This window comes from Rosa rugosa, chromosome 4 (genome assembly GCF_958449725.1).
Source record: "Rosa rugosa chromosome 4, drRosRugo1.1, whole genome shotgun sequence".
In the NCBI taxonomy this organism is placed as follows: Eukaryota; Viridiplantae; Streptophyta; class Magnoliopsida; order Rosales; family Rosaceae; genus Rosa; species Rosa rugosa.
The window spans coordinates 33,818,907-33,839,997 of NC_084823.1; the positions used below are offsets into that span (position 1 = coordinate 33,818,907).

Genomic DNA, 21,091 nt, shown 5'->3' on the forward strand with positions numbered 1-21,091 from the left:
AGTTTTCCCTTTTCTCGAATGATGAAAGTTTTGGAGCTGTCTCCTTCTTCCATTTCAATATCTTGGTAGGGAAGGAGTTTTCTTTCCTTTCCTGGTTTGAATCTTTTCATTTCTTCGATTAGTTTTTCTAATCGTTCAGGATTTTCGCAGGATTCTGCTTCATCATAGATATCATAGAGCTTTTGTGCTCTAAGCATATTTACTGGTCTGTTCAGATCAGCTTCTAATTCTTCTTCTGTGATTGGTTCTGTTGGTTCTTCAACAGGGACTTTGCGGTACCACTGCTACTAGCTTCTCTAGTGTTGTAGCTTCTTCTGAGAAGATTTTTGTTTATCCTGATGTTCTCAGGACAGACATCACTTTTCCTGTGATTGTCGAAATTTAGACTGATTTCTCCAGTCTTTCTATTTTCATAAATTTTAGCTTTTGCACTTTCTCCTGGTAGCTTCGGACCTGAAAGTTTCCATTCAATAGGAAAAGTTACTTCCTTCCAAGTAACCTTGTGGATCTGTTGTGAATGGTTCTTCTGACTGGTGAGAAATCCAGTAGTAAGACCTGGGATATTAGATATCCTTGTCTTTGGTTCTACTGTGGTACTCATCAGTTTATAGTATATTCTGTATACTATTGCGAGTTCTTGCATATCATTTTTCATAGATATGCCATCTGTCTTGACTCTCAATCTTAGACAGTGAGCTGCATCTTTCAAGCTGGTAGAGAAATTTGGGAAGTTGAAATATGCCACTTGATTGCATAGAGATGCTTCAAGGGTTCCCAATAGACTAGCTTGAAAATCTGTTAGCCTATTGTCTTGTAAGACACATAGGACTGAACAGTTTATGCATTCGCGAGCTAGGAGTTTTATGCCTACTTGGACTGCTCCAATATGCATAAATTGATAATTTTTTGTTCTTGCTCTGGCAACTTCTGCAGGAGTGATCAGTAAGAGATCTGTTTCTCCTGTTGTAGAGGGGGTTGTAAATTCTAGTAATTTGAATTGATGGCTATCCATCAGGTCAAATGTTCCCCTTTTGTAGATTTGTTTGAAATCTAGCTTTGGAATTGAGGCGTTTTTTACCTCATGCTCGATTTCGTTGTATTCGAATTCTTCAGCATTTAGGAGTTGTACTCCTTTCTTTTTCCCGAAGATGCTCATCATCTTTACATCTCGAGTTTCTTTCGGATTTTCATACTGAATACTAGTAGAACTAGTAGATGGATCCAGAAAAATCATATTTGGAACAGGATTCTTTTCTGGTCTTTCTAATGGTTTGAATCCATTAGCTTTCTTTGTTTTTACTGTAGGCACTTTCTTGTCCTTCAGTATATTTTTCATAGAGTCCAGCGTTTTTTGCTGTTCATTGATTTTTCTACTAACACTTGTTAGCTTTTCTTCTTCCATTTTTGGAAGTTCCTTGATATAATCCAGTTTGTTTTCCAATCTTTCTAATTGGTGGATTATAGCAGGTAGTGTTTCTAGATGATCTTGACATCTAGATAATTCTTTCTGCAGGTTCTGATATTTTTCATCAGAAGATTTTAATAGAGAATTCAGTCTCTCTATTATCAAATTAGACATTGTCCCTATTGGGGATTCCCTTGCTGAGCCTTTTACAAGCTCTGATACCAGTGATTTGCGGATCTAACCAATGCTCAAATAATCAAGAGGTTTTTGTTCCTCTTCTAGAATATATAAGAGATTATCAATATCTTGTTCTATTTTATAGATTCTGGTTTGAAGTCTATAGATGATATCCCAGTAATTGGGAGTTTCTCTTGCAAGACTTTCTCTATATTCTTTCAATTTTCTCAATTTTTCTATTTCTTTGTTAAACACTTTGCTAGTATTTTTACAAATAGCAGTTAGCTCAAGTTTGTCGAGGATGATCGAAATTATGAATAGTAAAACGTACTGTTTACCTTTCGAAATAGAGGATGAATGTCAACAATTGCATATATATTTAAACAAATAAAACCCTGATGGGCCCACCACGTTTCAACAAAAGTTTTTGTTATGCAAAACACTAAAAAAGACAGCAAAGAAGGGTACTGATGATAGGAATTTTGACAAGACGAGTAGGTAAGAAGAAAAGGGAGAAAAGATTGGGTAAAGAGGAATAAAAATAAGACATTGGGGTGTATGAGATGTATTCTCATGGATTCGGGGTGTATGAGCATTAACCCTAATTAATATGTATGTATATATATATTCAAAACTAATCTGAAGATCTAATGGAGGTTAATTAATATGTATGTATATATCTATACTATTATTAAGAGAAGAGGTTTTATTAGCCAAAATCTAAAATTTTGACAGAATTGACCCTAGAAAATTAATAAAGTTTGAGAATTAATTAAATCACAAGGATAATTAAGACATTTATAAAATGTATTTTTATTAAAAAATTAAAAAAAAAGACCCACAACCCATTTCTCTCTCCCATTTTCTTTTCTCTACAATAACCAACTCTTTTCTTTTTTTAATTTCTGAAAAAAATAATAATAATAACTTGCACATGCAGAGCATCTGTGGAGAAATGCTAGTATATATATATATATATATATATATATATATATATATATATACACAACACGGTAACAAAAAAAATTGTAAAAAATTCTAAAAATTTCTCTATAAATACCTATCATTTATTTTACCTCTCACACCCAAAAAATTGTCTTTCATAGTTATACAAAATTCTATGTCTTTTTTTATTCACCTAAAATAATTAATGATTTTGGTGGTAGGTTATCCATAATGTTCATCACTACCATCTATTTACATCAATTATATTTCAATTTTACAATTTAAAAAAAATTAATAAACAGTAACTGACCGGTCAAGAAACAAAACGGGTGGAAACAGACATATATCCAGTGGCAGTGAACAGAACTGGCCCAGTGACCTAGTGACCTTGACATATTGACCCAACGGGAACCACTAACACTGCATTTTTTTCCAGGAAAGAGGGAGTTTTCTTTGACTTGGCTATAGAATCTAGCATACAACGTCAAGTGAAATCATCAAGTAGTTACTGGGATTGGCTGCAGAAGCAACCGCAACAGCGACGACTTATCCTTTTGCATTCATTAATTAGTAACAACTTGTTTGCAAAAGGGACACATTATTATTGAATTAGGAAATACGCTAGTAGTCCAGAAAATAAGGTGAAACTACTAGGAAATAGATGTCACAAGATTACATATTCGACAGATGGCAAGATTTACCAGGAAATAGATGCTGGGATATATTAACAGAATTTTTTTTTTTTCTGATCTTTAATTTATGGTATGTATATTGTTTACATGGTTTGTCAAGCTTTGAGGCTATTGGTGCAAAAGGTCGTGGAGGGTGAAACAATTTGTTTAAACATGAGTTTTGTTCATATAACAGTATCATTCTCACTTATTTATTTATTCATCTGTCAAGGAGGGAGTCACGTACTTTCATATTCTATTCTTCTACATGGACTAAGCCAACAAATCGATTAATCTCATTGTTTACGTTCTGTCTCAAAGGAAAGAAAGGGTCACTTCTGCAAAAGGTCGTGGAGTGAAACAATCTGTCAAGGAGGGAGTCACTTTCATAGTCATGCTATTCTTTGTTTGCAGTTGCACGCAATCTGTTAAGCATCTTGTCAGCAAAATGATCTTGTGGTTGGGCTGATTACAAAGGAATTGAAGAACCATGAAGCTATCAAACATACCATAGTGGATTTATGAACTTTGTGGCAGTTTCTAGGAAAGTTCCTTGGATTATTGCATTTTAATTGCGTGGAACATTCTGAGTTGGGAATTACAGTGATTGCTTCCCAGAAAGAAAAATCGCATTCCAGTCGCTGTTACTTCTTCAACTTGGTTTCTTACACAGAAAAGCATCTGCAACATTCTGTGAATATTCCAAGTGCCCTTTAATTATTTAACCACAGATTCTGAACTCAGAAAATCAGTTAAGGAAGAAAGGGTAATCAAAGTGAGTGAAGAGAGAATTCATGGCGGAGAGTGCAGTCAAGTTTCTGCTTGACAAGCTTGCACCCCTTTTTGAAAATGATTTGCAACTTTTGAGAGGAGGGGTTAGGGAAGAAATTGTGTATCTAAGAGGAGAGCTGGAGCGGATGACAGCTTTTCTGAGGGTTGCTGATGCATCTGAAGAGAGTGATGAGGAACTCAAAGTATGGGTTAAGCAACTAAGAGACATTGCTCACGACAGTGAAGATGTTCTTGATGAATTTACACTTCTTCAGGCGCATGATCATGGGGAGGGATTATATGGTTCAATCCATAGGTTATCCTGCTGCATTAAGAACACAAAAGCTCGATACCGAATTGCTTCTGAATTACAAGGCATCAACTTGAGAATCAGAAAAATCTCGGAGGTTCACAGGAGACTCCGTCACAAATTCAATATGGCTGAACAAGGTGCAGGCTCCAGCAGTGCATGCAATACATGGGATGACCATAGAGGTGATGCTCTACTTCTAGAGAAGACTGATATTGTAGGCATTGACAAGCCCATAAAGCAGCTGGTCGGCTGGCTAGTCAAGGGTGATTCTGGACGTGAAGTAGTTTCTGTGGCTGGAATGGGGGGGATGGGGAAAACTACCCTGGTCAAGCAAGTCTATGATGCTGCAGAAGTGAAGAAACATTTCAAAGTTTGTGCTTGGATCACTGTTACTCGGTCTTTCAAACTTGGAGAACTCCTCAAAGACATGGTTCATCAACTCCACAACGCAATCCGCAGGCCTGTTCCAGAAGGAATCAATACCATGAACAACAATCACTTGAAAAAAATAATCAAGGACTTCCTGCAGAAAAGGAGGTATCTCATTGTTTTAGATGATGTATGGCACTTGCACGGATGGGATGCTGTGAAATATGCCTTGCCTAACAATACTTCTGGTAGCCGAGTCATTCTCACTACTCGAAATGCTGAAGTAGCCTCTACAACCAGTGTAGAATCTGGAGGGAAAGTCTACAATTTGGAGCCCTTGCCCCAATCGGAGTCTTGGGAACTTTTATGCAAGAAGACATTCCAGGGGAAATCATGCCCTCCTCATTTAGAGGAAATCTGTACTGATGTTTTAAAGAAGTGTGAGGGGATGCCCCTTGCAATTGTGGCAGTCAGTGGTGTTTTGTCTACCAAGGACAAGCGTCGGATTGATGAGTGGGATATGGTTGGCCATAGTCTTGGAGCTGAAATTGAGGGCAATGACAAACTGAGGGACTTAAAAAAAGTACTTTCTCTCAGTTTCAATGATTTACCGTACTATCTAAAATCTTGCTTCTTGTACCTGAGCATCTTTCCTGAGGATTATCTAATTGAGCATATGAGGCTTGTTCGATTATGGATGGCAGAGGGGTTCGTCGAACCAAAAGATGGCAAAACATTGGAAGATGTTGCAGAGGACTACCTCAGTGAACTACTGAATAGAGGCATGATTCAAGCTGCTGACACAACATCTGATGGAAGGGTCAAGAACATTCGTGTTCATGACCTTTTTCGAGAGATTATCACCTCTAAGATAAGAGATCAGAACTTTGCCACAATATCTAAAGAGCAAAATGTTCCCTGGCCTGATAAAGTGCGCCGCCTGTCAGTGCATAACTCAATGCAATATGTACAGAAAAACAGGTGTGTTTCTCAACTGCGTTCTCTATTTATGTTTAGAGTTGCCGAGAGGCCATTACTACAAAAGTATTTTCCTGGAGGGTTCAGACTTCTTAATGTCTTAGACTTGCAAAATGCACCTCTAAATGTTTTCCCAGTTGAAGTTGTCAACCTTTTCTTTTTGAAGTATCTGAGTTTGAAAGGAACCAAGGTGAAAACCATTCCAAGGTTCATTGGGAAGCTTCAAAACCTGGAGACCTTGGATCTTAAACATTCTCTGGTTACTGAACTCCCAGTTGAAATCTTAAAGCTCGAACATCTACGTCATCTCCTGGTATATCGTTATGAATTTGTACCTTATGGAGATTTTCACTCAAAATATGGTTTCAAGGTACTTGCGAAAATTGGGGTTTTGACATCCCTTCAAAAGCTCTGTTTCATCAAGGCAAACGAAGATGGTGGTGCCATATTAAGAGAGCTCAGGAACCTAGTTCAGTTGAGAAGGTTAGGCATTGTACAGATGAGAAAAGAAGATGGAAAAGTTCTTTGTTCATCAATTGAAAAGCTGAACAAACTTTGCACGTTGTCCATAACTTCAGTAGAAGAGGATGAGATTATTGATTTGCAGCACCTTTCTTCTCCCCCTCTACTGCTTCAGCGCCTCTATTTGCGAGGACGGTTGGAGACAATACCTCACTGGATTCCTTCTCTGCATAGCCTTGTCAGGTTATATTTGAAATGGAGTAGGTTAAAGGATGATCCACTAGTATTCCTTCAATATTTGCCCAATCTAGTACACCTCGAACTTTCTCAGGTGTTTGAAGGAGATACATTATGCTTTGAAGCTGGAGGGTTCAAGAAGCTCAAACATTTGGGTATCGACGAATTTGAGGGACTTAGATGCATACAGGTGCAGTTGGGAGCAATGCCTTCTGTAAAAAAGCTAAGCATCCAGCGCTGCAAGTTATTGGAGAAGGTGCCGTCAGGCATTGAACACCTGAGCAAATTGAAGGTGCTTGAGTTTTTCGATATGCCAGAAACATTAATCAAGACTCTACGTCCACATGAGAAAGACAATGACTATTGGAAAGTTGCACATATCCCCGAAGTTTATTTCACCTACTGGAAAGAGTGTGGATGGGAGGTCTATCCTCTAGAGGGTTTGAGTGAAGGAGAAAACTTTCCTCATGATCAGCCTAGTTCTGTCATGAAGAGCCACGAACTTGAAACTCGTTGGAAGTGAATTTAATTTACTTGAATTTAATGTTGATACTGCATGTTTTCTATGTATTGTAAATTACTGTAAAGTCTACTCTCGTACGTAAGTCATTGTAAATAGTCATCTCTGGTTGAAGATGCTAGCTAGCTTTACTAGTGATGTACATTTTCCAGATTGTGTAATTGGTTGGTCACTCATGTATGACTATGTTGTCAATTGATTGTGTGCTGCAAGATTGTATTGTTTGAATTTTTTAGAATGTTTTTTAGTGATATATCACTCGGGCCATCTCCTTGTGGGGGCTAAAATAGACCCCAGCTAAATTTTAGCCCCAAATAATTATTATTCAAGTAAATAGTAAGGGCTATAATTGTGAAATCAGCAGCATATCTCATCAACCGTACTCATTCACGGGTAATTGAGTTTCAAAATCCTCATCAGAAGCTTCATACACTTTTGACCATCCCCTCTATGCCTAATTTGGAGCCCTGAGTGTTTGGGTGCACAGCTTATGTCCATATACCAAAGCCACAACGGAGCAAACTTGATCCTCATGCAAAGAAGCGTATTTTTGTGGTGTAGATACCTCTACTAGTGAGACTAGTTTGCTATCTCACCAAGCATAAGTAACACCCTCTTTGGGACACCCACAAGCCATGGTGAAGCCTAACCGCTACTTACATCTTGTAGCCCTATGTTCAAGCTACGCTACGGTATCCAGAAGTGGCAAATCCGTCGCCGGGAAGCCACCTTCCCGGCCTTGCCAAGTTGCCTCCATAATAGGCCTTTCTAGACTAGAATAGTGATTTTAGTCATCCCACATCTAAGAAAATGTAAAAGAGATGTCTTCCTTCACCTATAAAAGGAATGCCTCCTCCCACAACTCACATCATCCCATTACATCTCTTGTAATTCCTTTGGGCCGCAAGGCCTAAACACATTAGTTAAACTTTCAAGTGGACGTAGTTTCCCGCTAAGGCGGGAGACGAACCACTATACTTCTTGTGTCGTTCTCTCTCTCTCTCTTACGTTAATTAGATCCCTCGGTCACTTACATTAACATTGACGCCGTCTGTGGGAAGCCAACACAAAAGCTTCGTCACCTACCACGAGCTTTGATCCGAAAGAGTTGAGTCAACGCTCGTTCAACATCAAATCAGAGTTGGGCGTTGACCATCGGGGCCAATCAATGCTTGGTCAACGCCCATCGGGGCCAGTCAACGCCCATCATGGCTGGTCATTGCCCACGGGCCCGTCAACGCCCATATAGCTGGTCAACACAGGTGATGGTTAATCAACGCTCAACAAAAAGGTTAACTCCAACTAAAAAAAAAAATTTGGTGTTCCTGTTTACTATGGACACCCAGAAATCTATTCTGGGCACCCATGACACAAACCCATCATACCCACCATCAGAGGCTCCGCTACACCTCCATCCAGCGCCTACTGCTATCAAGGCTTCCGCCAGACTCCGTCCGTCGAAGACCTCCGCCAGCCACAGTTCATCACCGCCAATCTTTGGTGCACCACCATGTGCAGCGCAGCGCATCCCATCTCCAATCATCATCCTCTGCTAGCAAGGTTAACCCACCGGCCATCTCCCGCTAGCAAATCCCAGCGGCAAAAGCTTCCTCCACCAACCAAAAGCTCCTTCCGCTGACCCAATCACCGCTGGCTCAAAATCACCGCTGACCGAGCAGCTTCACCCCGAGCTTTACCGCCGAGCAGCTTCCCCTGGCAAACTCCTCTGGACAGCTTCTCCGGCGGTCGATCACCGCTGCGCACCAACTGCTATGCATGAGCTCCGCACCGGTCCGCTAGCTAGGCTAGCACTTAACACCTTGCGCAGACCGCCACCGCTGCCTATCGCTGACCAACAGCTCCGCTAGTATCAAGGAGCCAACACCAAGAGTTCTCCACCAAACACATTGTACATACATGTACATTTGCAAGCATAATTAGCTATAATGGGCTACACTCATCGTACCGCCAGAGGTACTAATTCCCGCCAAAGGAATAGCATTTAGATACACAGCCAGGCGGGCAACAGCATGAGCCTCGGATCACCCCCAGATCACCGCTGACGCGCCGTGCCAAGATAGCATCAGAAGCTCCCAGAGCTGGGGACTGAAGCACATCAGTCCCACATCGAAAACAAAGAGAAGATCAACCTTTTCCTCACCTATAAAAGGTTCTCTCCTCTCTCCTCATTAATTACACATTTAATACTTACCTACTGTTACTTTGTCAACATAAATACATTGACTAACTTAGGCATCGGAGAGTTGAAGACCGCCCAGCGTGGTCTCCCTCTGACGCCCTCTGTATTTTACTTGATAGGTAGCGGAAACTTTGAGAACATCACAAGTATCGATCCGCCTATCGGATCAGCGTTAGCAAAGGTTTGGCGACCGCTGAACTTTTAGACATTAACATTGGTGCCGTCTGTGGGAACCCTTGAACAAAAGGTCATCCCACCGCAATCACCATGACTAACGGAAGCGGGGGAAACGCTGAAGAGCAGGCAGACCAATCCGCCATTCCCCAACCCCCCGACCCAGCGGTAGGCGTTAACCGCACACTATTCACCACCCCAGCCAACAACCCCGGCGGTGAGGCAAATCCAAGCAGCAGCCGCCCACCGGGCCAAGATCTCACCACTATGTACGAGCTGGCACTGGCGGACCTTCACAAGGAAAACAGAGAGCGTGAAGAGGAGCGCAGAGAAAAGGTCGAGGCCCAAAGACAAGTGGCTACGCTGATGTCACGTTTTGATGAACTGAAGAGGACGCTGGAGGCCATTGCCAACCCAGCGCAGAGAGAGCAATCACGCAGCACCAGGCGTAGTCGGCCCGGCACCGGCACATTAGTACCGGGGCCAGTCATACAAATGCAGGTACCGCTGGACCCACCTGAATTATTGGGGATGGGACCACCGCCCATCCCCCAACTAATGTTGGAGCAGGAGGCGGAATCACTGCCGCACACCAACCGCTCGGAAGCTAGGGTGAGGACTGAAGGCAATCCGCCTGCGCCAAGGCGCAGGCAGGTCCAGCGGAATATCTAGGCTGGTTCCTGTTAGCCAAATAGCCACCCTCAAGTATAAGGGGTACAAGTAATAGTATAGGGATTTAAGAAAGGTTGTCGAACCCACGAGGATTGGATTCCTTTCACTAGCTAGGGTGTTAACCTAAGGAGAGCTAGAATATGCAAATGTACAATCACAAACCTAAATTCACAAGAAATCTAGGCTCATGGTGAGTATGTGCATTGTGGTGGTAGTGAGATTGTTTGTTGGATAGAGTGGTGAACCAAATTAAATTAAATGCTCAAATGTAAACTAAACTAGTAATATAATGGATGAAGTTAGGGGTTGAATTGTCTACCACTAACCTCCCTTGCAAGCATTGAAGTTCAAATACAAGTGATGCTATTCTAATTTCCCAATTACCCTCTTTGCATCCGGATAAGACTACAAAGGCTTAAACTCCTTTAATGGTATCAATTCCAACCGGATAAGTCTAGAATTAACTACCTAAGAACAAATCCTATTACCGGTTAAGTCTCAATTCCTTGTTCCTAGATGCATAAAGTTTTGAGTTTAGATAATCATGCAAGCAAACCAATCCTAGATCTAGGTGATTTTAACTCACAACCTTCACATGCACATAGAGGATGCTATCATGCTATTAATGTTCAAGGTTAACTACTCCCTAAACATTTTTTCATGAGATGACAAACACAACACATTCAAAATAGTTAAGTTTGAATGAATGCATTCACTTCTTGAATTAACATATGAAGATGAAAATCATAAATAACATCAAATGTCAATTAAAACATCAATTCATACAAGATTGGCTAGGGCTTTCAACCCTAGCCCCAACAAAGTACTACTCACTCATAATTACATATACTAACTTCATAATCAAATTAAACACCAAAATATAATCTAGAGTAAAAGGGATAGAGTTGGCTTAGTGGTGTGTCGGATGGTCCTCAAGCTCACGTCTTGGTGGTGATGGTGGTGGTGGTGATTCCCTCTCCTTCTTGCTCTTGAAGATTTGATGATAAAAGATAGTGAAGCTTATATTATGTATTGTGTGAATAGGTGGACTAGATGGAGAAAATGATGATAGAAAAGAGAGTGGAGAAATGATGTAGTAGTGATGGTGTTAATGAAGGTAGAGGATAAGAAATGGTGGTGGTGATGGAGGAGATAGAGTAGTATGGATAGTATGATTTTGGATTTTGGGAGGTGGAGATGGAGGTTTTGTGAAGGAGATGAAGAGAGAAAGAAGATGTAATGGATGAAGGAATTGGTCATTTTCTTCTTTGTTGTAGCCTCTATTTATAGGCTACCAAGCAAAACTATTTGGTTTTAAACAAATGATAATGGGTTAGGTTTGAGCATTTAAACATTGATGGAATTTGTTAGGTTTGAATATTTAAACACTAATGGAATTTGTTAGGTTTGAGTCACTTTCTACTCATTTTTCCTTCAATTAATTCTCCACCAAGACTTCAGATTTTGCCCGTGACTTCTTCATATGAAATGATCCACCATGAGTGTAGATCATTGTGTCAAATTGTCAGAATTTATTTCCATGCCATTGGGCCAAAATCGCTGCTGGACTCCTTACAGGTCCAGTTTTCCAGTTTTGCTTCTGCATAAAATTGGGCTGACTGTTTGAAGGCCTTCCACTTCTATTTGGCTCTTGCACTCTTCATAATAAATGTTTCTTAGGATGTCTAGAATGGATCTGGAAGGTTTCAGCTCATTTGAAGTTCATTTGGTCAGGTGGTTGCTCCTTGTTCCTTGCTTGGCTTGGTTTCTCCTAGCCGGAGTAGGAAAATGTGTAAAGTTGACATTTTTAGTGCATTTCCATTTTTCTCCATCATTTTCTAGCATGATAAGGAAAATATAATAAATATATATAAATAAACACAAGGTTAAGCAAAAGTACAAGATTAGGGAAATAATGAAATTAGATTAGTCAACATTAAATTTGGACTTTAGAACAAGTAATTTCCATGTTTTAGGGAACAAATATGTATATGAATTATGATCCAACAGTTCCGCCGGCGATGCAACCGCCTAGATATTGGAAAGGATGCAACAACTGGAGCAGAGGTTAATCCGGGCGGAGTCGGGCGCCTCAGCGCCAACTCAGAATCCACTTTTCGCTTCCAGACCTGGGCCCTTCACCGCTGCGATTCTGCAGGCTATCAGACCAGCGTATGCAAAAACCCCAAAGATGTCACATTACAGCGGCATGTCTGACCCCTTCGTCCGTATGCACACCTTCAAGATGGTCACCAACAACAAGGGATTTGACGACGCCACCCTGTGCCACTTGTTCAGCGAAACGTTGGATGGCGAGGCAATGAACTGGTTCTTCGAGTGTCCGCCGGGGTCCATCGACTCATTCCATGCATTATCACACGCCTTCCTCTCTCGGTTCATCCTATTGTCCGCCGGACATCACAACACAAGTCAGCTGTTCAGCGTCAAGCAAGGGGATGACGAATCACTGAAGGCATTCGTCACAAGATGGCGGGCGGCAGCGTCTCAGTGCCGCGACCTAGACAAAACAATGGCATTGGCGGCCTTCAAGCAGGAACTCCTCAAGGGGCCATTCCTCTATCACCTCAACTACAATCATCCAAATGCGGCATATGACCACGTCATGAGTGAGGCGGTCATTCACGTCCAGGCGGAATTCATCACATATGGAGAAACCCCACCGCCACCAGCAACACCAACAAAGTCAACACAGCCATCCCCCAGTCATCAGGAAATCGCTAACAAGACCCCTTCAGCTTCGCCAACTGACAAGAAGAGGGAGTGGCAGCAGGGCCACCACCAGAACAAGCGGCAGAGGGACCAACACTACAACAAGGGCAACCGCCCAACCCATGGGGATAACCGCAACAAACAGGCGGAGTCCTCTCAGCGGTATGCAGTGTTTACAGTCCTCACAGCCTCGTATGAGGAAATATACAATCAGTGCAAGGATCAGATCCCACCGCCACCCCCACCAAGATACCCAAAAACGGGAAAACCAAGAAACACCGGCAAGTGGTGCAAATACCACGAGGACAGCGGTCACAATACCAACAGCTGCAATGCTCTCAAGACGGCTATTGAAACCTTGTACCGTGACGGCAAGATGGAGCAGTTCAAGGTCCGCCAACCGCCACCTGTGATCGCCAATGTTGAGACCTTGGGCCGCATCAACACCATCGACGGCGGTGCCTCAATCACTAGCATGTCTCACAGGGCAAGGAAGCGCTATGCACGCGCTAATCACCCAAAACAACATCCGCTACGAAAGATCCGCCAAACTCCCAAGGACAGGTTGGGAACCTATTACCTTCTCAGAGGAGGAGGAGCGCGGAGTGCATTTACCCCATGATGACCCATTCTTGGTAGACGCCATTCTTGGCAGATTTTCAGTGGGGAGAATCCTGGTGGATAGCGGGTCCGCTGTCAACGTCATCTTCAGCGGTTGCTACAACCACCTCAGGCGGAACAAGAAACTACTCCAGGATCACGAGCCACTGCTCAGCTTCTCCGGCGACGTCACGCAACCACTGGGTTCCGACTACATGCGGTTGACTATTGGCACTAGTCCATGCATGGAGAAGGTACATACAGAGTTCATAGTCGTCGATTGTTTCAGCTCGTACAACGCCATCATTGGACGGCCGACACTCAACAAGCTCAAGTGCATCATTGCCGGATACATGCTTCTCATGAAGTTCCCCACACCCAATGGCACGGGCTGTGTGAGGGGAAGTCAGCAGTTGGCACAAGAATGCTATTCAACGACTATAGCGCGGTCAACGCATCGCCATGAAATCCTGACGGTGGGTAATCAGGCACCACCACCAAATATCTTTGAGGATCCTAGAGATGAGGAGAAGAAGTATGTAAAGAAAGAGCCGGTCAACCAAGAAACGTCGTTGAAGGTTGTCTGCATCTCGGACGAGCACCCTGAGCGGACGGTCCGCATAGGCGCCCAACTAGACCGAGAGGTAGCGGCGGAACTCACTCAATTCCTACGTGACAATGCTGCCGTCTTTGCATGGTCATACGCGGACATGCCAGGTATCTCTCCTGAAATCATCACACACAAGTTGACCATCAAACCATCCTTTTATCCCATCAAACAGAAGCAGAGGGCCTTTGATGAGGAAAAATACCGGGCAATAGGAGAGGAGGTTGCCAAGCTCCAGGGCATTGGGTTCATCCACCAAGTCATCTATCCCCAGTGGATTTCCAACTTGGTCATGGTCAAAAATCCCAGTGGCAAGTGGCGGATGTGTGTCGACTTCAAAAATCTCAACAAGGCATGCCCAAAGGATAGTTTCCCGCTACCCCGCATCGATCAACTGGTCGATGCAGCCCCGGGCATGAGCTCCTTAGCATGATGGATGCTTTCTCCGGCTATAATCAGATCAAAATGCATCCCGACGACCAGGAATGCACCACCTTCACCACCGACAAGGGCCTCTACTGCTACAATGTGATGCCTTTCGGTCTGAAGAATGCCGGTGCAACTTATCAACGACTGATGAACGCCATGTTCGCGGAGCATCTCGGGAAAATAATCGAGGTCTACGTGGATGACATGTTGGTCAAGAGCTTAAAGGCCAGCGGACATGCGGCAAACCTCAAGATCATAGTAACCATTCTCCTAGCCTATGGTATGCGCCTCAACCCAGAAAAATATTTCTTTGGCGTCACCGCCAGCAAGTTTCTAGGTTATATCGTCAGCGAACGAGGCATCGAGGCTAACCCGGACAAGGTACAAGCCATCCTCGACCTGGCGGATCCTGAGTATAAGGTGCACGTCCAGTGCCTCCAGGGCAAGTTAACCGCCCTTTCTCGATTCATCTCCAGACTTACTGATAAGTGTGCCCCATTTTTCAAACTCCTCAAAACGACTCACAAGAAAGTCATCAACTGGAACCCAGAGTGTCAGGCGGCAATCGAGGGCCTGAAGGAATACTTAGCGGTAGTCCCACTCCTCTCTATCCCTGTGCAAGGAGAAACACTATTTATATACCTAGCGGTATCAGTGTTAGCGGTAAGCTGCGCCATTGTCTGGCGGGAGGGCCAGGAGGAACTCCCAGTGTTCTACGCCGGCAGAGGCATGAACGGAGCAGAAACAAGATACCCTCCCTTAGAGCAACTCGCTCTCGCACTCATCGTTGCCGCCAGACGCCTCCGCCAATACTTTCAGGCCCACACAATCCATGTGTTAACCAATCAACCGCTGAGGCAGGTAATGCAGAACCTGGAACATTCGGGACGCCTCAGCAAGTGGGCCATTGAGTTCAGCGAGTTGGACATTGATTACAAACCAAGAACCGCCATGAAAGGCCAGGCGGTGGCGGACTTCATCGCTGAACTCACCGGGCGTCAGCCAGAACCCGGTGCCGAGACGGAGTCCGGAACGGAAATGGTAACCGCTGAAGAATCAGCTCCCCTACATTCAGACTGGAACCTGCATGTGGACGGCTCCGCTAGCGCCAAGGCCAGTGCGCCGGAGTCATCTTAACAGGACCCGGGGGACTAAACGCGGAATACGCGTTGAAATTCAACTTCAAAGCTTCAAACAATATGGCAGAGTACGAAGCACTCATCGCCGGCCTACTCCTCGCCATCAACTCAGGTGCTGACAGCGTCAACATCTTCAGCGACTCTCAATTAGTCGTTAACCAGGTCAACGACAGCTTCCAAGTCAAGGACCAACAGTTAGCAGCATATTTGGGGTACGTCAAGACACTGCTCAAAAAATTCAAATTTCACACCATCACACAAATCCCCAGGGAAAAGAACGCCAAGGCTGATTCACTGGAGAGACTGGCAACCGCCCAGCCACATCAGAGTCCAGCGGACACAAGAGTGGAATGCCTTGACAGGCCAAGTATCACAAAGACCCTGGCGGAGATCTTCAGCATCGAGGTCAATCCCAGCTGGATGGACGAGATTATCGAATACAAGCGCAACGGGACATTGCTGGAGGACAACGTCAAGGCGCGACAGCTCAAGCGGAGAGCAACCCGCTACAACATCCAGAATGGCAAGCTCTACCGCCAAGGGTTCACCCACCCCAACCTCTGTTGTTTAACCCCAGAAGAGGGAAAGGTCGTGCTGGCAAGGATCCACGGCGAAGAATGCGGAAACCACTCGGGCGCCAGATCCCTGGCCAACCGCACAATGCGACAACGCTACTTTTGGCCCACACTCGGTGATGACGCCCGGCAGATATCTAGATCTTGCCAAAAATGGCAAGAGTTTGCTGATCTCCCACACGCACCGGCAGAGCCGCTGTCAATCATCATCGGCCCATGGGTTCACTCTACGTAGGGCCTCGATTTGATGGGAAAATTCCAAACCGCCAAGGGCCAGTTCAAATATATCATTGTTGCTATCGACTACAACAGCAAGTGGATAGAGGCAGAGCCACTGACGGCAATAACTACCGCCAAGGTAATTCACTTCCTCTGGAAGAACATCTACTGCCGCTATGGTGTCCCACACACAATCATTACAGACAACGACACACAGTTCAACAACAAAGAGCTCATATCTTTCACAGCCAACCTTGGCACCAAGTTGAGTTTTGCGTCTGTCGCTCACCCCCAAACCAACGGCCAAGTCGAAGCAGCAAACAAGATAATCAAGAAGCTGTTGAAAAAGAAACTCGACAATGCCAAGGGTTTGTGGTCGGAGAAGCTTCCAGAAGTTTTATGGGCCATCAGGACAACTCCAACTTTCGCCACCGGCGAAACCCCTTTTTGTATGATGTTCGGAACAGAGGCTGTCCTACCTGTTGAGGTAACTCAACCTACCGCTAGGGTCGATGGGTACTGCCCAGAGACCAACAGCGACGGCGTCAACCTAGACAAGGACCTCCTGGAGGAAAAAAGACACAAGGCCCATTTGCACAACTTGCAAAACAAGCAGCGGGTATCGCGTTTCTACAACGCCAGAGTCAAAGCCCGGAACCTCCAATTGAGGGACTGGGTAATGAAGGAAGTCATTCCACCGCCAACAAAGCTCCGCCCAACTTGGTAAGGTCCATACAAAATTGTGGAAGTCGTTAGCCCAGGCACCTTCTACTTAATGGGCAAGGATGGCGTCACAACGACCCACTCTTGGAATACCGAACACCTTCGGTATTACTACAAATAGTCATGCCGCTACCCAGGAGCATCTTGACTTCGCTAACTTTTTGTTCAATATTTAGCTAAGGGAAGCTACCCAACGGGTACTACCCCACTTTTGTACACGCTGATCAATCAGCTATCAATGAAACGAGGAATTATTCAAACCATTGTTCCCAAATCTAGCACCGAGGGCAACTGGCAACGCCAGCAATCGTCTGCTGACCACGTCCGCTACGCGGTGCACTTGGACCAATCTTAATTCCTTTAATGTTTCATTGATTGGCAAAAGAAAATTCTAAGTCAAAACCCTAGCGGTACAGGCATATCATGACAAACACCAAAATTAAAAACTTCATTCCATATAAAAATGTTCATTACAAAAATTTGTTACGCCTCAGCGGCTACAAAAAAAAGGGGAGGTTCCAACATCTCAGTGGTTGGCCTCATGACAAACACTAGCGGTACAGGCATATCATGACAAACATCTCAATGTTTCATTGATTGGCAAAAGAAAATTCTAAGTCAAAACCCTAGCGGTACAGGCATATCATGACAAACACCAAAATTAAAAACTTCATTCCATATAAAAATGTTCATTACAAAAATTTGTTACGCCTCAGCGGCTACAAAAAAAAGGGGAGGTTCCAACATCTCAGTGGTTGGCCTCAGCATCTTCACCTTCAGCATGCGGCGGCGGGTGTGCGCGGCTTGTTTGGTCAGACCCTCGGGCGGTGGGACTTGGAGTCTCTATGGTACCATCCGCCCGAGTATGAGCCGCTAGGAAACTAGCACGGGACACCTCCGACTGGGTAGGAGGAGGAGTCCGCTGGGAGTCATCCGCCGGGCGTGCGCCACTCTCTCCACTTCCCGAGCGAGCGTCTTCCGCTAGGACAGGGACCACATCCTTCGCCGGCGGGGCATTCTTAGCTGGTGGCACAGTAGGCTGGGACGCCTTCACAAAGTCAATAGCGCCCTTCTGCTTCAGCATCTCCACATTGGCTAGGGCCCCAGCCTTCGCCGCCTCAGTCATGGCCTTTTTATAATCCGCCGACTGTTTGAATGCCTCAACAGCGGCGGCCGCGGCGCTGCTCCCTTCAGCTTTCAAGCGGGCGACCTCACCCTCCAGCCTCTTCACCTCGGCTAGTCTGGCGGCAGACTCCCGCTGCAGGATGTCAATCTTCTTATCCTTAGCGGCCACCCGTTCCTGCAGCAAGGCCATGTCCTGCTCCAACTTGGAGACGCGTTCATTCCTCTCCAAGTCCCGCTTGATGGCCACCGCCAACTTGCCGCGGGCGTCTGCGGCGTCACAGTCCGCCTTTGTCAGGCGCCGTTCCACCTCCGCCAGCTCTCTCTGGAGACCCTGGACCTCCTCCCTGAGCTCCCGCTCAACCTGAGGCTACTTCGATGCCGCCAGGAACATTTCATGCAGCCCAGCTGACAATTGACCAAAGGCCGAGCTGAAGGGTGACTGGTCAATGACCGTCGGGCGCGAAATCCCCGCTAGGCCGCCAAACCCCAGCCGCTCGCAGAGGTGGTAGAGGAATTCCCGCTCACCGTCGATCATGAATTCTGCATAAGCGGCGAACGAGTCCAGGTCACTCGCGACCGCCTCTCTCTCCTCGACCACGGGCGTCTTGAGCGGAGCTTGCCGCGCCCTCTTCTGCTGGCGGGCCCCAATAGTTTCCACGTCGTCACCCTTTTCCTCATCAGGGGAGTCAATTTGCCGGCGCTTTCTCTGGAGCGCCCTTGTGCTCCCAGCAACGGGTCTCAACCCCTTCGCGGGCGGCTCCTCCCTTGCAGCAGTGATTGTCTCCGCCGGCTGCACCGTTCTCTCCTTATGAGAGCCGCGCCTGTTGGCAGGTGCCCTCTCCTTCTGCGGCGCGGCAGTAGCGGATCCCTTCCTCCCGCCATCCGCATTGGCCCCCGCCTGAACGACCGGCAGGCCGTCACCACCAAGGTGGGAGTGGTGCGGCATTGGTAGCACCACTGGAACCTCGGACAGGCTCAGCGCCAGTGTGTCGGGGTTCACGACCGTCTGCTGGGCCGCCAACCCTTCGGCATACATGGTCTCCAGGAAATTATCAATCTCGGCGCGGTCCATAGCCTTATCGAAAGCGTCGCGGCTCGCTTTGTTACCTGGCGGAGTTTCTAAAAAAAAAAAAAAAAAAAAATCCAGTCAGCCTGAGGCACTCTAATCGAAGGTACAGTGTGGTGGAGATTTCTTACCAACGGCGCGAGTCAGTCGTTGATCGACCAACAACTCCCAACCGGTAAGAAGGCGAAAATCCAACAAATTGCGATTCCTCCAGCAGCCTCTGATGCGTGCCACGCGACACTCTTCTTCAAGCGTCAGGTTATACCGCAATCCCCCTGCACAAACACTAATCGTTAGTAAAATTACAAGTCTACGCATATGAGAAACCGCCAGCTATGTTCAACGGAGACCGGTAAACAACCTCGGATATGTTGAAACTCCGACTTAATCCTAAACGTCGGCTCCCCCTCATTGGACCCAGCTTGGTACTCCCACCCCTCCGTGGCAACGCAGAAGGTCCCCCGCCAGTAGGACATGGAATCCCTTAGGTTCTCAATCAGCTTGGGCGCTCCCTGGCGGCGGCTCAAGTTCACCTGCCCTCTGCAACCTTGGCGCTTCACATACACCAGCTCGTAGAAATGAAGCACCTCCGCCACAGTAGGTCCCTCACAACGGGACAACCGCCATAGTGAGTTCAGCGCCAGCATTAACCGCCACATATTGGGGCAAATTTGCCCAAAAGCAAGGCCAAATTCGCACACCAAGATCTGAAGATTTGGCACCAACGGGAGTGTCACTCCATGGCGGAATATCGCCTCGTGCACGGCAGCAAACCCCTCTGGAAGAACCGATGCCTTCTCGTCCACTGTCGGCCGATGCAGCTTCACCGAACCTGGCAACCGGAACATCCGCTTCACCCGATTGACGGCGGCAACATTCATTCGCCCTCCTGCCTCGTCAACAAGGGTACCGTCCTGGAGGACCCACGCTGACTCAGCATCCTCCCCCGCCATCTCTCCCCCACCATCGGAGCCACTGGCAGCACTGTTACTTGCCAACCGCTCATCACGCCTATTTTTGGCAGTGGCGGCCTCCCCTGCCCTAGAACTCTCTGGACGCGAGGCACGACCCATAGCTACTTCCCAGGGTATGGTCTGTAGCGGCTTAACCTCTAGCGGTTCTGGCAGTGAGGTTCCTGCATGGGCAGACGGACGCAACGAGTCAATAAATATTCTATCCGCCACGCTGAATGACACGTCAGACCCGGAATCCTCACTGCTCGAAATCTCTACGATGTTAGCCATCCCAAACCCTAAAACCCAAATAAGTTAGCACAAACAAGATCTAGCCTATGCCTATATCAGTTATAACCAAGAACATCAAGAACAGTTTACCTAGAAAATGCCAAAACAAAAACAAACACACTTAATCCAGATTCAACCATCTAGCAAATCCCTAAACACCAACCCTCTGCCACACACCATAACCCACCCCCAAATCTCACTTCACACCTCGGAGAACACCAAAGAAGACAAGATAACACCCCAAAAACAGAAACAAACAAAAAAACCCAGCAACCAACAAATCCAATGAAACAGGGAAAGGAATCAAAACACCAACCTTAGTGACGAAACTCCGGTGTGATGGTGAGCAATAGTCTTCAGTGGGGAAAGTCTTCGTTTCTTCGGGAACGATATCTCCAAACTCCGGCAGCCTCTTTCTTCAGTCTCGGACGAACAAAGCGCGAGGACGACGGGTAAGAGTTTGAAGCAAAGTGTCAAATCTCGCTGAGTTCCCCCCCTTTTATGTCAACATCAACGCATTCTAAACCGTCTACTCAAAAACGACATCGCGCCCCAGCCGTACACGTGTCCCACGTCTCCACTTACTCTCCGGATTAATCGAGGCGTCGCCTCGGTTACGGAATCCATAATTACAAGCAATAATGGCGAGAAGACGGCCAGGCTTAGGAGACAAGCCTCCAGACGCTAACCCTCTAGGCGTTAGCCACGCACGTGTCGACCACCATCAGATGAAGCGTCTA

The 21,091-nt window shown here is 45.9% G+C and overlaps 1 protein-coding gene across 1 annotated transcript; it reads left to right on the plus strand.

Moving 5' to 3' along the window:
• Positions 1–3,803: 3,803 nt before the first annotated feature.
• On the plus strand, positions 3,804–7,065 carry LOC133707238 (disease resistance protein RPM1-like). Its single transcript, XM_062132793.1, has one exon. It carries the CDS (start codon positions 3,993–3,995, stop codon positions 6,849–6,851), a length of 2,859 nt encoding a protein of 952 aa, XP_061988777.1. The 5' UTR covers positions 3,804–3,992; the 3' UTR covers positions 6,852–7,065.
• Positions 7,066–21,091: the final 14,026 nt, after the last annotated feature.

Excerpts from the sequence above, each read along its gene's own strand:
- LOC133707238 (XM_062132793.1), top strand. The coding sequence starts at position 3,993 with ATGGCGGAGAGTGCAGTCAAGTTTCTGCTTGACAAGCTTGCACCCCTT.